The 13155-nt window shown below is 43.5% G+C and overlaps 1 protein-coding gene across 4 annotated transcripts in view; it reads left to right on the forward strand.

Annotated features, from left to right (window-relative positions):
• The window catches only part of pbx4 (pre-B-cell leukemia transcription factor 4), a 45029-nt gene that overhangs the window by 27895 nt on the left and 3979 nt on the right, over positions 1–13155 (forward strand). For 2 of the 4 annotated variants that reach the window (XM_034295236.1, XM_034295237.1), the window contains 5 exons: positions 4195–4385; positions 5083–5218; positions 5817–5865; positions 9916–10049; positions 12952–13038. In XM_034295236.1, coding sequence (XP_034151127.1) covers positions 4195–4385; positions 5083–5218; positions 5817–5865; positions 9916–10049; positions 12952–13038 — 597 coding nt within the window. Of the gene's footprint in view, positions 1–4194; positions 4386–5082; positions 5219–5816; positions 5974–9915; positions 10050–12951; positions 13039–13155 lie in introns of all 4 variants that reach the window. The other 2 variants (XM_010892529.5, XM_010892528.5) reach the window with 2 other exon arrangements.

Here is a 13155-nt window from a genome sequence, read left to right on the forward strand (position 1 = left end):
GGCAATGAGGCCTGTGTACACATACATACACACACACACACACACACACACACACACAAACATACAACTATACACATACAAACACATTCAGAATAAAGTTATTTGTTTCAGGCCATTTTGAGCTGGTAATTGAACCCACAATTGCTGATGCTCCAGATACTCAACTAGTCTAAAGGCTTGTTTTATTGCTCCTTTAATTAGCACTACAGTTTTCAGCCATGCTAACATAATTGCAAAAGGGTTTTCTAATGATCAGTTAGCCTTTTAAAATTATAAAATTGGATTAGCAAACACGACATGCCATTGGAACAAAGGACTGATGGTTGCTGGTAGGTGCACAGAGGCCCATTATGTAGATATTTTAATAAAAAATCTGCTGTTTTCAGCTACAATAGTCATTTACAACATTAACAATGTTTACAGTGTATTTGATCAAATTGATGTCATGAAAATGGACAAAACGTATTTTTCCTTTCAAAAACAAGGACATTTCTAAGTGACACCGAACGTGCGTGCGTGTGCTTGCGTGTGGGTGTACACAACAATCAGCCGTAACATTTTGACCACTAACAGGTGAAGTGAATAACACTCATTATCATGGCACGTGTCAGTGGGTGGGATATTTTAGGCAGCAAGTGAACATTCTGTTCTCAAAGTTGATGTGTTAGAAGCAGGAAAAATGGGAAAGCTTAAGGATCTGAGCGACTTTGACAAGGGCCAAATTGTGATGGATAGATGACTGGGTCAGAGCATCTGCAAAACTGCAGCCCTTGTGTGGTGTTTTTGGTCTGCAGTTGTCAGTGCCTATCAAAAGTGGTCCAAGGAAGGAAAAGCAGTTAACTGACGACAGGGTCACGGGCTACCAAGGCTCATTGATGCATGTGGGGAGCAAAGCCTGGCCTGTGTGGTCCGATTCAACAGACAAGCTACTGTGGCTCAAATTGCTGAAAGAGTTAATGCTGGTACTGATAGAACGGTGTCAGAACACAGTGCATCACTGTTTTTTTTGCATATGGGGCTGGGTACCCATGCTGACCCCTGTCCACTGCCGAAAGCGCCTACAATTGCCACATGAGCATCCGAACTGGACCACGAAGCTATTGACAAAGGTGGCCTGGTCTGATGAATCATGTTGTCTTTTACATCATGTGGATGGCCGGGTGCGTGTGCATCGCTTACCTGGAGAACACATGGCACCAGGATGCACTATGGGAAGGAGGCAAGCTGGCGGAGGCAGTGAGATGCTTTGGACAATGTTCTGCTGGGAAACCTTGGGTCCTGCCATTCATGTGGATGTTACTTTGACACATACCACCTACCTGAGCATTGTTGTTGACCATGTGCACCCTTTCATGGCAACGGTATTCCCTGATGGCATTGGAGTCTTTCAGCAGGATAATGCACCCTGGCAAAAAGCAAAAATGGTTCAGGAACACAACAATGAGTTCAAGGTGGTGACTTGGCCTCCAAATTCCCCAGATCTCAATCCAATCAAGCATCGGTAGGATGTGCTGGACCAACAAGTCTGCTCCATGGAGGCCCCACCTCGCAACTTGCAGGACTTAAAGGATCTGCAGCTAACGTCTTGGTGCCAGATACCACTGCACACCTTCAGAGGTCTAGTGGAGTCCATGCCTCGACGGGTCAGGGCTTCCTCTTGATCAAATTCCAGAGGTTTTCAATGGGGTTCAGGTCTGAGCGTGACAGGGTTGGGCTGGCCGTGACAGGGTCTTGATCTGGTGGTCTTCCATCCACACCTTGATTGACCTGGCTGTGTGGAATGGAGCATTGTCCGACGACCAGGTGTTGGGCAAAGCTGAAAATTTGACTTGTCAGAGAAGATGACCTTACTCCATTCCTCTACGGTCCAATTCTTATGGTATTTTGCAAGCTTCAGCCTGTCTCTTCTTTGCTTCTCATTGATGAAGGGCTTTTTTCTAGCTTTGCACGACTTCAGCCCTGCACCATCCTCACCGTGCTCTTAACCCCACCTTTTTTTTTTGTAGGTCACTTGATGTCATCCTACGGTTGTTGAGTGACATTCGAAAGAGTTGACAGTCATCTCGGTCTGTGGACAGTCGTTTTCGCCCTCTGCCAGTCTGTAGCTTTGTTGTCCCCAATGTCTGTTGCTTGACCTTGTTCTTGTGAGCCGCCGTCTTTGGAATTTTGAGGATGGAAGCAATCTGACGCTCACTGTATCCCTCTGCCAGTAAAGCCAGAATTGAACCCTTCTTTTCCTCTCTCAAAGCTTTTCTTTCCAACTCTTGTCATGCTGAATATTTTATTCAAATTACATTTGAGGTACTACTTGCACTGTTTTTGCCATCCAGCGTGCCCTATTGCAAGAGGATAGTGATGACCACAGCAGTGGTTTTTATACTTTTCCTTGTTAAACTAGATTTGGTTCAGGAAATCACCTTATCAGTACCTCATTAAGTAAAATGAGGTGTGCCTGTGTTGGAATTTAACAGCCATAAATGTAGAGATGCTGATTAGGAGTGGTTTCTGAATTCTTTCCAGTTCTGTGTATGTATATATCTGTGTATGTATGTGTATATTTATGTATATGCATGTATGTACAGTTGGGTCCAGAAATAATTGGACACTGACACAAGTTGTATTTTCGCTGTTTACCAAAATATATTCAAGTTACGGTTAATGTATTTTCTCAGCTCTAATTTGAGGGTATTCACATCCAAATTGGAAGAAGGGTTTAAGAATTCCAGCTCTTTAATAGGTAGCCCCCTCTTTTTCAAGGGACCGAAAGTAATCGTATAATTGATACAAAAGGCTATTTCATGGACAGGTGTGGGCTATTCCTTCGTTATTTCTTCATCAATTAAGCAGGTAAAAGGTCAGGAGTTGATTCCAGGTGTGGCATTTGCATTTGGAAGTAGTTGCTGTGAACCCACAACATGTAGTCAAGGGAGCTCTCAATGCAAGTGAAACAGGCCGTCCTTAGGCTGCAAAAAAAGAAATCCATCAGAGATAACAGGAACATTAGGAGTGGCCAAATCAACAGTCTGTCAAATTCTGAGAAAAAAGAACACACTGGTGAGCTCTGCAACACAAAATGGCCTGGACATCCACAGAAGACAACAGTGGTGGATTATTGTAGGATCCTTTCCATGGTTAAGAAAAACCCCTTCACAACATCCAGCTGAGTGAAGAACACTCTCCAGGAGGTAGGTATATCATTATCCAAGTCTACCATAAAGGGAAGACTTCACGAGAGCAAATACAAAGGGTTGACCACAAGATGCAAACCATTCATAAGCTTCGAGATAGAAATGGAACAGAAAGGCCAGATTAGACTTTGCCAAAAAACATCTAAAAAAGCCTGCACAGTTGTGAAACAGAATTCTTAGGACAAATGAAACTAAGTACCTGTACCAGAATGATGGGAAGAAAAAAGTATGGGGAAGGCTTGGAACAGCTTATGATCCAAAGCATACCACATCATCTGTAAAACGCAGTGGAGGCAGTGTGATGGCATGGGCATGCATGGCATCCAATAGCACTGGGTTACTAGTATTTATTGATGATGTGACAGAAGACAGAATGACCCACACCATACTGTGTAAGCAATGGAGGAGTTTTTCAAGGTTAAGAAGTGGAACATTCTGCAATGGCTAAGTCAATCACCTGATCTCAACCTAATTGGGCTTGCATTTCACTTGCTGAAGACAACTTAAGGCAGAAAGACCCACGAACAAACAACAACTGAAGACCGCTGCATTAAAGGCCTGGCAAAGCATCACAAAGGAGGAAACCCAGCATTTGGTGATGTCCATGCATTCCAGTCTTTAAGCAGTCATTGCCTGCAAAGGATTCTCGACAAAGTATTAAAAATTAACACTTTATTCATGATTGTGTTAATTTGTCCAATTCCATTTGAGCCCCTGAAATAATGGGACTGTGTATGAAAATGATTGTAATTCCTAAACATTTCTTACGATATTTTTGTTCAACCCTTTGAATTAATGCTGAAAGTCTGCTCTTCAATTGCATCTTGGTTCTTTCATTTCAAATCCCTTGTGGTGGCGTTCAGAACCCAAATTATGGAAATTGTGTCAGTGTCCACATATTTCCGGACACATGCGTGCGAGCGTGTGTATGCGTGTGTGTAATCAAACATACTCAGAAAATAATATTTTAAATTGGTGCTTACCCTCTGTTCTCCTCGTCCCACAGGCGTGCAGTGAGTTCACCAACCACGTGATGAACCTCCTGCGGGAGCAGAGTCGCACGCGGCCGATCTCTCCCAAGGAGATTGAGCGCATGGTGGCTATTATCCACCGCAAGTTTAGTTCCATCCAGATGCAGCTCAAACAGAGCACCTGTGAGGCCGTTATGATCCTCCGCTCCAGGTTCCTCGACGCCAGGTCAGTCTTTCTGTTGGTTTGTTGGCCTTTTATGTACGTTTCTCGAGGCGGAACTTCACCATGCTAGTCCATCTCTTTGTAGGGCGTAACTCCACAATGTTAGTCCATCTCTTTGTAGGGCGGACCTTCACCATGTTAGTCCATCTCTTTGTAGGGTGTAACTTCACCATGTTAGTCCATCTCTTTGTAGGGCGGACCTTCACCATGTTAGTCCATCTCTTTGTAGGGCGGAACTTCACCATGTTAGTCCATCTCTTTGTAGGGCGGAACTTCACCATGTTAGTCCATCTCTTTGTAGGGTGTAACTTCACCATGTTAGTCCATCTCTTTGTAGGGTGTAACTTCACCATGTTAGTCCATCTCTTTGTCAGGCGTAACTCCACCATGTTAGTCCATCTCTTTGTAGGGCGGAACTTCACCATGTTAGTCCATCTCTTTGTAGGGTGTAACTTCACCATGTTAGTCCATCTCTTTGTAGGGTGTAACTTCACCATGTTAGTCCATCTCTTTGTCAGGCGTAACTCCACCATGTTAGTCCATCTCTTTGTAGGGCGTAATTTTACCATGTAAATCCATCTCTTTGTAGGGTGTAACTTTACCATGTTAGTCCATCTCTTTGTAGGGCGTAACTTCTTGTTCGTCTGTCTTTGATGGGTGTAAGAGGCATAACTTTAATGTCTGTCTTTATCTCTGTCAGACGTAAGAGGCGTAACTTCAACAAGCAGGCGACTGAGGTGCTGAATGAGTACTTCTACTCCCACCTGTCTAACCCGTATCCCAGCGAGGAGGCCAAAGAGGAGCTGGCCAAGAAGTGTGCCATCACCGTGTCTCAGGTACGGGTGCTCGCCATGCTGTCACCACATGTAGTTGATATAATTGTCTATGTCTTGATCTGTTTTGGTATGACATAGCATATGTATTGATACAATGTAGATTAATGTAGTACAATATAATATGACAAATTTGAAATGACATATATGTATCTATTCAGTGTTTCAAACCTGCTGCTTACCCTGTCGGCTGCAGGGAGACAAATGTGAACACCATTTCAAAAGATTAAGGATGATGGACCAACACTTTTGGTGCATGTACATCCTAGTTTTGCGAAGAGGAAACAAATCAAATGTAATCAAATGTATTTTATAAAGCCCTTTTTACCTCAGCAGTTTTGACCAAGTGCTTTTACAGATACCTAGCCTGAAACCCAAAGAACGATCAACCACAAGAAACTATGCACGTGGCTAATAAAAACACCCAAGTGGGGTCGAAACTTAGGAAGAACCCAGGAAGAAACCCAGAGAGTTACCAGACTCCGTATTCTTGCGTGTTTTGATGAGAAATGAGGGGAAACATTTTGCAAACTCTAATGAAGAGGAAAGATACCTAGTGGAAGCTCTAATACACTGGTGTGCCCCCCCTCCCCCACCTCAGGTTTCTAATTGGTTCGGCAACAAGAGAATACGGTACAAGAAGAACATTGGTAAGTTCCAGGAGGAAGCGAACCTGTACGCAGTTAAGACAGCGGTGGATGCTGCCAGCGTGTCGGCGCAGGCTAGCCAGGCTAACTCTCCGGCGACGCCCAACTCAGGTACCGTGTTCCCCTAGCAACCTCCCCTGACCTCCACCCCTCCATCTGTACCTCAATCACCAAGAGCATGTGATACACACACACACACACACACACACACACACACACATACATGGCAGAAGTATAGAACCAAATACTCTTGTCTGTCTATCTTTTTTCTCTTGTTTGATGTCTGACAGGTTGCTGTGATGTAACTGTCGTCACCAGTTTTCTATAGTGCAGATGTTTTCTGAACCAACTCTTATTTGGGACCGTTTGCATGAGCCCCCCATCAATCACATTTATTTCATAAAGCCTTTTTTTGCTACAACAGTTGTCCCAAAGTGCTTATACAAATACCCAGCCTAAAACCTCAAAGAGCAATCAACAATATGTTGTAGCACAGTGGCTAGGAAAAAAAACCTAGAATGGCAGAAACCTTGGGAAGAACCAGGCTCTGTCGGTTTGCCAGTCATTTTCTGGCTGTGCTGGGTGGTGATACCTTTGGCCATATGGTGTGCGTACCTTAGATTTTGTGGATTTGGGTGTTTTAGCCACAGCCAGTGCTGACAGGTGAATGCAATGTCCATGGACAAACATTGGCAGTAGAATGGCCTGTAGTGAATTATGTTGGTGGGTGGGGGGGACCGTTGAGCTCTTGGACCGTTGAGTGCTGAGGCCTGTAAAACTTGTCTCTCCTTGGTTTCAATACTCAATATGGAGTTCTGAACTGACTCAGGAAGTAATGGCAACACAAGGACTATGCTTCAGGAGCTTCATGGAATGGATTTCCATGCTGAACTGCCATACGCAAGCCTAGCTGGGGTGGGGTAAAGTTTGCCATCAATGGGCTCTGGAGCACTGGAAACAAGTTCTTTGGAGTGTTGAGTCCTGCGTCACCATCTGGCAGTCCGATGATTGAATTTGGGTTTAGCAGATGCTTGGAGAAAGCTTACAGCCCAAATGCGTAGTGCTGACTGTGAAGTTTGGTGGAAGAAGAATAATGGTCTGGGGCTGTTTTTCCATGGTTTGGGCTAGGCCCTTTAATTCTAGACTTTGTGGCATCCAACTTGGTGACAACAGTTTGAGGAAGGCTGTTTTCTATTTCAAAATGACAATGCCTACATGCACAGATCAGTGTCTACACAGAAATGCTTTTTCAAAAATCAGTGTGCAAGAAGCCTGCCCTCAACCTTAAGTTTGGGATAAATTGTCTGTGAGCCTTGTCTAATCCAAAATTAGTGCCAGACCTCACTAATGCTCTTGTGGCTGAATGGAAGCAAATCCCTGCAGCTGGTGGAAAACCTTCCCAGCAGTTGGGTTGTTACAACAGTAAAGTTAGGACCAACTCCATATTAATGTTCATGATTTAGGAAGGAGATGTTCTACTTGCATGCGTCCACGTACTTGTGGCCGTGTAGTGTGAGCGCAAATGAATCTCATTTACTTGAATTGGGTGTGCTTGTTCAGGACTATAACAAATATCTGTGCTGTTGGGGGTACTAAACCTCTGTTCTAGATGCTGGGCTGTTACCCTCAGAGGTGGGGGACTCGAGTCACATGACTTGACTCGAGTCTGACTCGAGTCACAATTTTCAGGACTTGTGACTTGCTTGATTAAAGTATGAAAATTACTTGACTTGACTTTGACTTGAGAACAAGTTACTTGAGACTTGACTTGACTTGAAGTGGAAGACTCGACAATGACTTGAACTTATAATAAACAAACAGCAATAAAATTATTTTATATGTTGTGACATCAGCACCACTAATCAGCGTATGTGCCTTTAACGCTGCACAATTCAAACTGCGCCAAACATGGCAGACAGTAACGTTAGTCGAGCTCCACAAATAGTATTGTTTGGATACAAGGACTTAGAACTGGACCGTGTGAATAAAAAAAGATTTGCCAGATTTTAAGAACCACAAGGAAAGGTAAGAAAGTAATCTATTTATATTCAGTTTTACAAAGATCTATAACGATTAAGTTACTAATGTAATGAATTAATCTTTTGTTTGTCATAATTTGGCCTTGGTTGCATTTTTTTTTCTTGTTAGAAATGTGACTATTATCATTACAGAATACATCTGGTAAATAGATGTAAGGGAATTTGACTATAACAGTGGCATAGCCTGAATTTTAATGTTGTTGGGCATCTTAAAATGAGCGTAATGTCTGTAAATGGCCATTATGTCTGTATTAAATGTGCGCATTTTCAAGTGTTTGTGGACTGCTTGTGGAAACTAAAAAGCATTGTGCTTACACCATAACAGTTAACTTTACTGCATGAAAGGCTAACATGGAGGCGTCGATGTGATTACTAGCACCTAAACATTTCGAAGAGTTTTTTTTTTTTTTTACTCATACAGACAAGAATAATTACAGCGTAATTACATATTAGGCAGTTTTTCAGTCACTAATTAGTTTATAAGGTTATTATTAAACCTTATTACATGTATTGGCTGAATTCCAGTGCAGAATGCGTGTTATTTCTTGATAACAGACCGTTGCCATTAAAAACAGCTCGTTGCTATGGACGCAGCAGGATTCTAACTAGAGACGGAACAGACTATTTTCTTTAGAGGAAGCAATACAATCGTTTTTAAATCAATAAATTCCTTTTGAAATCAATATTTTGTGTCAAATTATTGATTTATTTGGTAGGTAGCCATGTAATAAGTGGGATAAGGTATAGCGAGGCGGTTGTTATAGCGAATACAACCCCTTCAGGCTGATTCAAGATCCCCCCCCAAAAAATTGTACTGCGGAGGAGAAAAATATTTCATTTTGAAATCAAGCTTCACACCAAACGCACGTCAGAAACAGAGGACAGTGTGTGTGTGTTCATCTCTTTAGTACTGTGACTTGACTTGAAACTTATAAGGACTCGACTTGCTTAGGGTGAACCCTTGACTTGACTTGCTTGATTTATCTGAACTGTGACTTGAGACTTGACTCGACTTGATGGTTAAGACTTGAGACTTGCTTCGACTTGACCATGTGTGACTTGTCCCCATCTCTGGTTACCCTGTTAAGTAACTCCACCCCTCATCCTACCAGGCATTCGATTCAGTTCCCAGACTGTCATTCTCATTTTGAACAGTTTCTGTAACATGTCAACACTTCCTCTTTAATGTCTTCATTTTAAAGTCTACAGTTCGTAGTTTTTATTTCTTGTTTTTTTTATCCCTGTAAGGTTTCTCTCCTTGGTTGTCCGTCTAAACAGCAGCCAGTCTCCATTTGCATTCAGTGTAGACAGAAAGAGACACACACACACACACACACACATTTCCCAACTACCCCTATTTGCTCAGGAAGCAGACAGAATCAGGTAGGTGATGGATCATTCAGTCATTGTAAGTCTTACTGTATGTCTGCCTCAGAAATATATTCTATGTTAATTTATCTGGGTTCTGGTGTCTTTATTTATCTGGATTCTGTTTTTATGGGCCTCCTCTCCTGACTCTTCTGCAGTGAGTTGACAGGACACGGCAATCCAGAATTAACAACTAGACATGTCTGGATTCCACTTCACAATGCTTACTTTTTTCAATTGAACTAAAACCAGGTTGGCCAGCTTACTTGGACCCATTCTTGACAATTATTTGTGTCGTCTTGTTTGTGGTCCATTTTCTGTGTTACAGTTGGCACATAGTTTGGCAGTTGCTCTTGTCCGCACACTGCCTCCTGCATTTGTTTTAAGTGTTCTCCAAGTGTTATATTCACACCAGCAGAAGCTGAGGAATTCTTGGGTAGTCTTGTCACGGCTTTTCATGGCTCACCCATAAATAGTCCACGATCCTACATTTTCAACACTAGCCACTTTTTCAAAAGCCAGTGCAGTTTTAACTTCCTGATTGAACTGGTTGCTTGTTCCCGATTGGCACAATCTGGAGCCTGATTGGCTGACAGAGCCGAAAAAGAGGTACCTGATTGGCTGACACGGCATGTGTTGCCTGCAGGGTCGTCAGGGTCATACAGCTTGTCTCATGCAGGCGACGCTGCTGCGGCTGCCTTCCTTGGCCTTCGCCCCTTGCACCTCAGCGGGGGGGCCGGGGAGGCCCCTCTCAACGTCGCCCCCACTCTACAGCCCCAGGTAGGCATCTAGGACTTTTGGGAGAGCCTCATCTAGGACTTTTTGTGTCCCACCCACAACCCCTTCCAACCTCAACCCAGTGCTGCAGAATTACTGTAATGTTACCAAAGTGTTGGTCATCCCTGAAATCCTGGTTATTGGGGTTTCCAGAATCAGGAGTTTGGGAAGATTTCTGGAATTTTTGCCATCCCCAATCTAGTCACCCAAACATCTCTCGACACCTGCTCTCCTATTGGATCCTAGTACCTATGATCCCTAGACACCCACCCCAAGCCCTCCCGTATCTACTGTCCTGCCTTAGCATCAACCCTGAACCCTAGACACCCACCCCAAGCCCTCCATGATATACTGTCCTGCCTTAGCATCAACCCTGAACCCTAGACACCCACCCCAAGCCCTCCACTATATACTGTCCTGCCTTACCATCAATCCTGCTCCCTAGACACCCAACCCAAGCCCTCCTGTAGATGGTGTCCATTCCTCGTCTCTTCAGTCCCTTTAGACCTCTTTGGATAGAACCAATCCTTCCAAATGTCCTGGTGTTGTTTCAGACCCCCTGGGTAGAACCCACCCTACCACATATCCTGGTCTTGTTTCAGACCTTCTCAGGATAGAACCCACCCTACCACATATCCTGGTCTTGTTTCAGACCTTCTCAGGATAGAACCCATCCTACCACATATCCTGGTCTTGTTGTTCTTGTTTCAGATACACTCTGAGCCGAACACACTCCCATTCACCATTTAAATTATTTCTCCGTTCAATGCCTACGTCCTTGTTTGCTTCCCCAAATTGCACCCTATTTCCTTTATAGTGCACTACTTCTGATCCTGGTGGAAACACTGTCATTTGGGATACAGCTGATCCTTCGTCTCTCTGTCCACCCAGTCGGTACCCTGACGTGGTTGCCCTGGTCCTCGTTCCCCTCTTGTCTGTTAATCTGTGGAAGTACCCAGTGTGGTCTTCATTGTGTTCAAGATGATCACCAGATCTCTGCTGTAAACTTGTCAGTCTTGAGGGGAAAAAAACAAACCACTGATATAATGGACTTATAGACTTCATTTATTACTGATTTAATTATATATTTTTTTGCCATCAGTCTACACGCAATAACCCATAATGACAAAACGAATACATTTTTAGAAATTACTGGCAAATTTATTGAAAACTTTGCCATGCCACTCAATTGAGTTTAGATGCTCTCTGTGTCCTTTGAACATCCTTGATGGCCATATAAACTCAATGTCCAAATGTGGCAATTTCAAATAATTGGACAGATTTAGAAAGACACGAATCACAGTGCATGTCAGAGTGAAAAACTAAGCAAGAACATCCAAGGAACTCTGTAGATGTCAGAGTTAGAATTGTGTCATGGCATATAACTGTGTTATATAGTATCTCACAAAAGTAAGTACACCCCTCACATTTTGGTAAATATTTGATTATATCTTTTCATGTGACAGCACTGAAGAAATGACACTTTGCTACAATGTAAAGTAGTGAGTGCACAGCTTGTATAACAGTGGAAATTTGCAGTCCCCTCAAAATAATTCAACACAGCCATTAATCTCTAAACTGCTGGAAACAAAAGTGAGTACACCCCTAAGTGAAAATCTCCAAATTGGGCCCAAAGTGTCAATATTTTGTGTGGCCCCAGACTTCATAGGTTGCTACTGGAGTCCTCTTCCACTCCTCCATGATGACATCACAGAGCTGGTGGGTGTTAGAGAACTTGCGCTCCTCCCCCTTCCATTTGAGGATGTCCCACAGATGCTCAATGGGGTTTAGGTCTGGAGACATGCTTGACCAGTCCATCACCTTCTTCTTTAGCAAGACAGTGGTTGTCTTGGAGGTGTGTTTGGGGTTGTTATCATGTTGGAATACTGCCCAGCAGCCCAGTCTCCGAAGGGAGGGGATCATGCTTTGCGTCAGTATGTCACAGTACATGTAGGCATTCATGGTTCCCTCAATGAACTGTAGCTCCCCAGTGCCGGCATCACTCATGCAGCCCCAGACCATGACCCTCCCACCACTATGCTTGACTGTAGGCTAGGGGAAGCTTCTCAGCGGTGAGGACTGGGAGACTGGTTAAGATTAAGAGAAGGATGAATGGAACAAAATACAAAGAGGTCCTTGAAGCAAATCAGATCCAGACTGCAAAGGACCTCAGACGGAGGACGAAGATACATCCATCAGTGCAACAATAACCTGAAGCACTTAGCTGAGACAACGAGTCTGTGGATGTACTTTTAGCGACCCAAGCAAAGCCTGAACTTGAACGGCATCTATGGGGCAACCTCAGGATCGCAGTTCACCAACACTACCCATCCGATCTGACAGACCAGGAGAAGATCTGCAAGGAAGAATGGGATAAACTTTCCAAATCCAGGTGTGCAGAGCTGGTAGACTTAACACCGTGACACGGTTATCGCTGCAAAAGGCGCCTTTTCATTTAACTGAATAAATACACCTGTGACTTCCTTTTCAATGAATTGGCACACATTTCAATAAACACATTTTCACTGTCATTATGGGGTATGTGTGTAGATTTATGCCAAAATATTTTATAATTTGTATTAGTTTTCCAGTTAACCTGAAACATATTTAAAAAATAAATGCATTTATTCATTTACAAATGTTTTGTGGCCTGTGTTCAAATAGTGTCCATTATCTTCTTAATACTTCAGCAGCGCTGAGCCAAGCCTGGCACACCAGCTGTCTGGTATTACAGGTAGACCGGCTCAACCAGACTGTCACCAATGTGTCCCTAGTCGCGCATTAAGGCTAGTCCTGGAGTTAACAACAAGCTAAACACGAAAATCTCCTTAGGAATTTATTTTGTAGTCCTGGACTAGGTGTGTGTGTGTATGCTTGTGTCTGACACTGTGTCCCCCTCCTCCAGGTGGATACCCTGCTCCGTGTTACACCCCTGATGGACGGTTATGAGCAGCTGAGCAGCAGTGCCCTCTATGCCCAACACTGCCTCCACGTCAGTCAAACCTCTTGTCCATGCTTTTCCCACACACGGTAGAAGGATATTCAGGCCCACTGAACTCTTAGCGTGTCTGACACCACTTGACAATTTGTGTCAACATTAAGAACAATA

The sequence above is a fragment of the Esox lucius genome, chromosome 11 (assembly GCF_011004845.1).
Source record: "Esox lucius isolate fEsoLuc1 chromosome 11, fEsoLuc1.pri, whole genome shotgun sequence".
Lineage (NCBI taxonomy): Eukaryota > Metazoa > Chordata > Actinopteri > Esociformes > Esocidae > Esox > Esox lucius.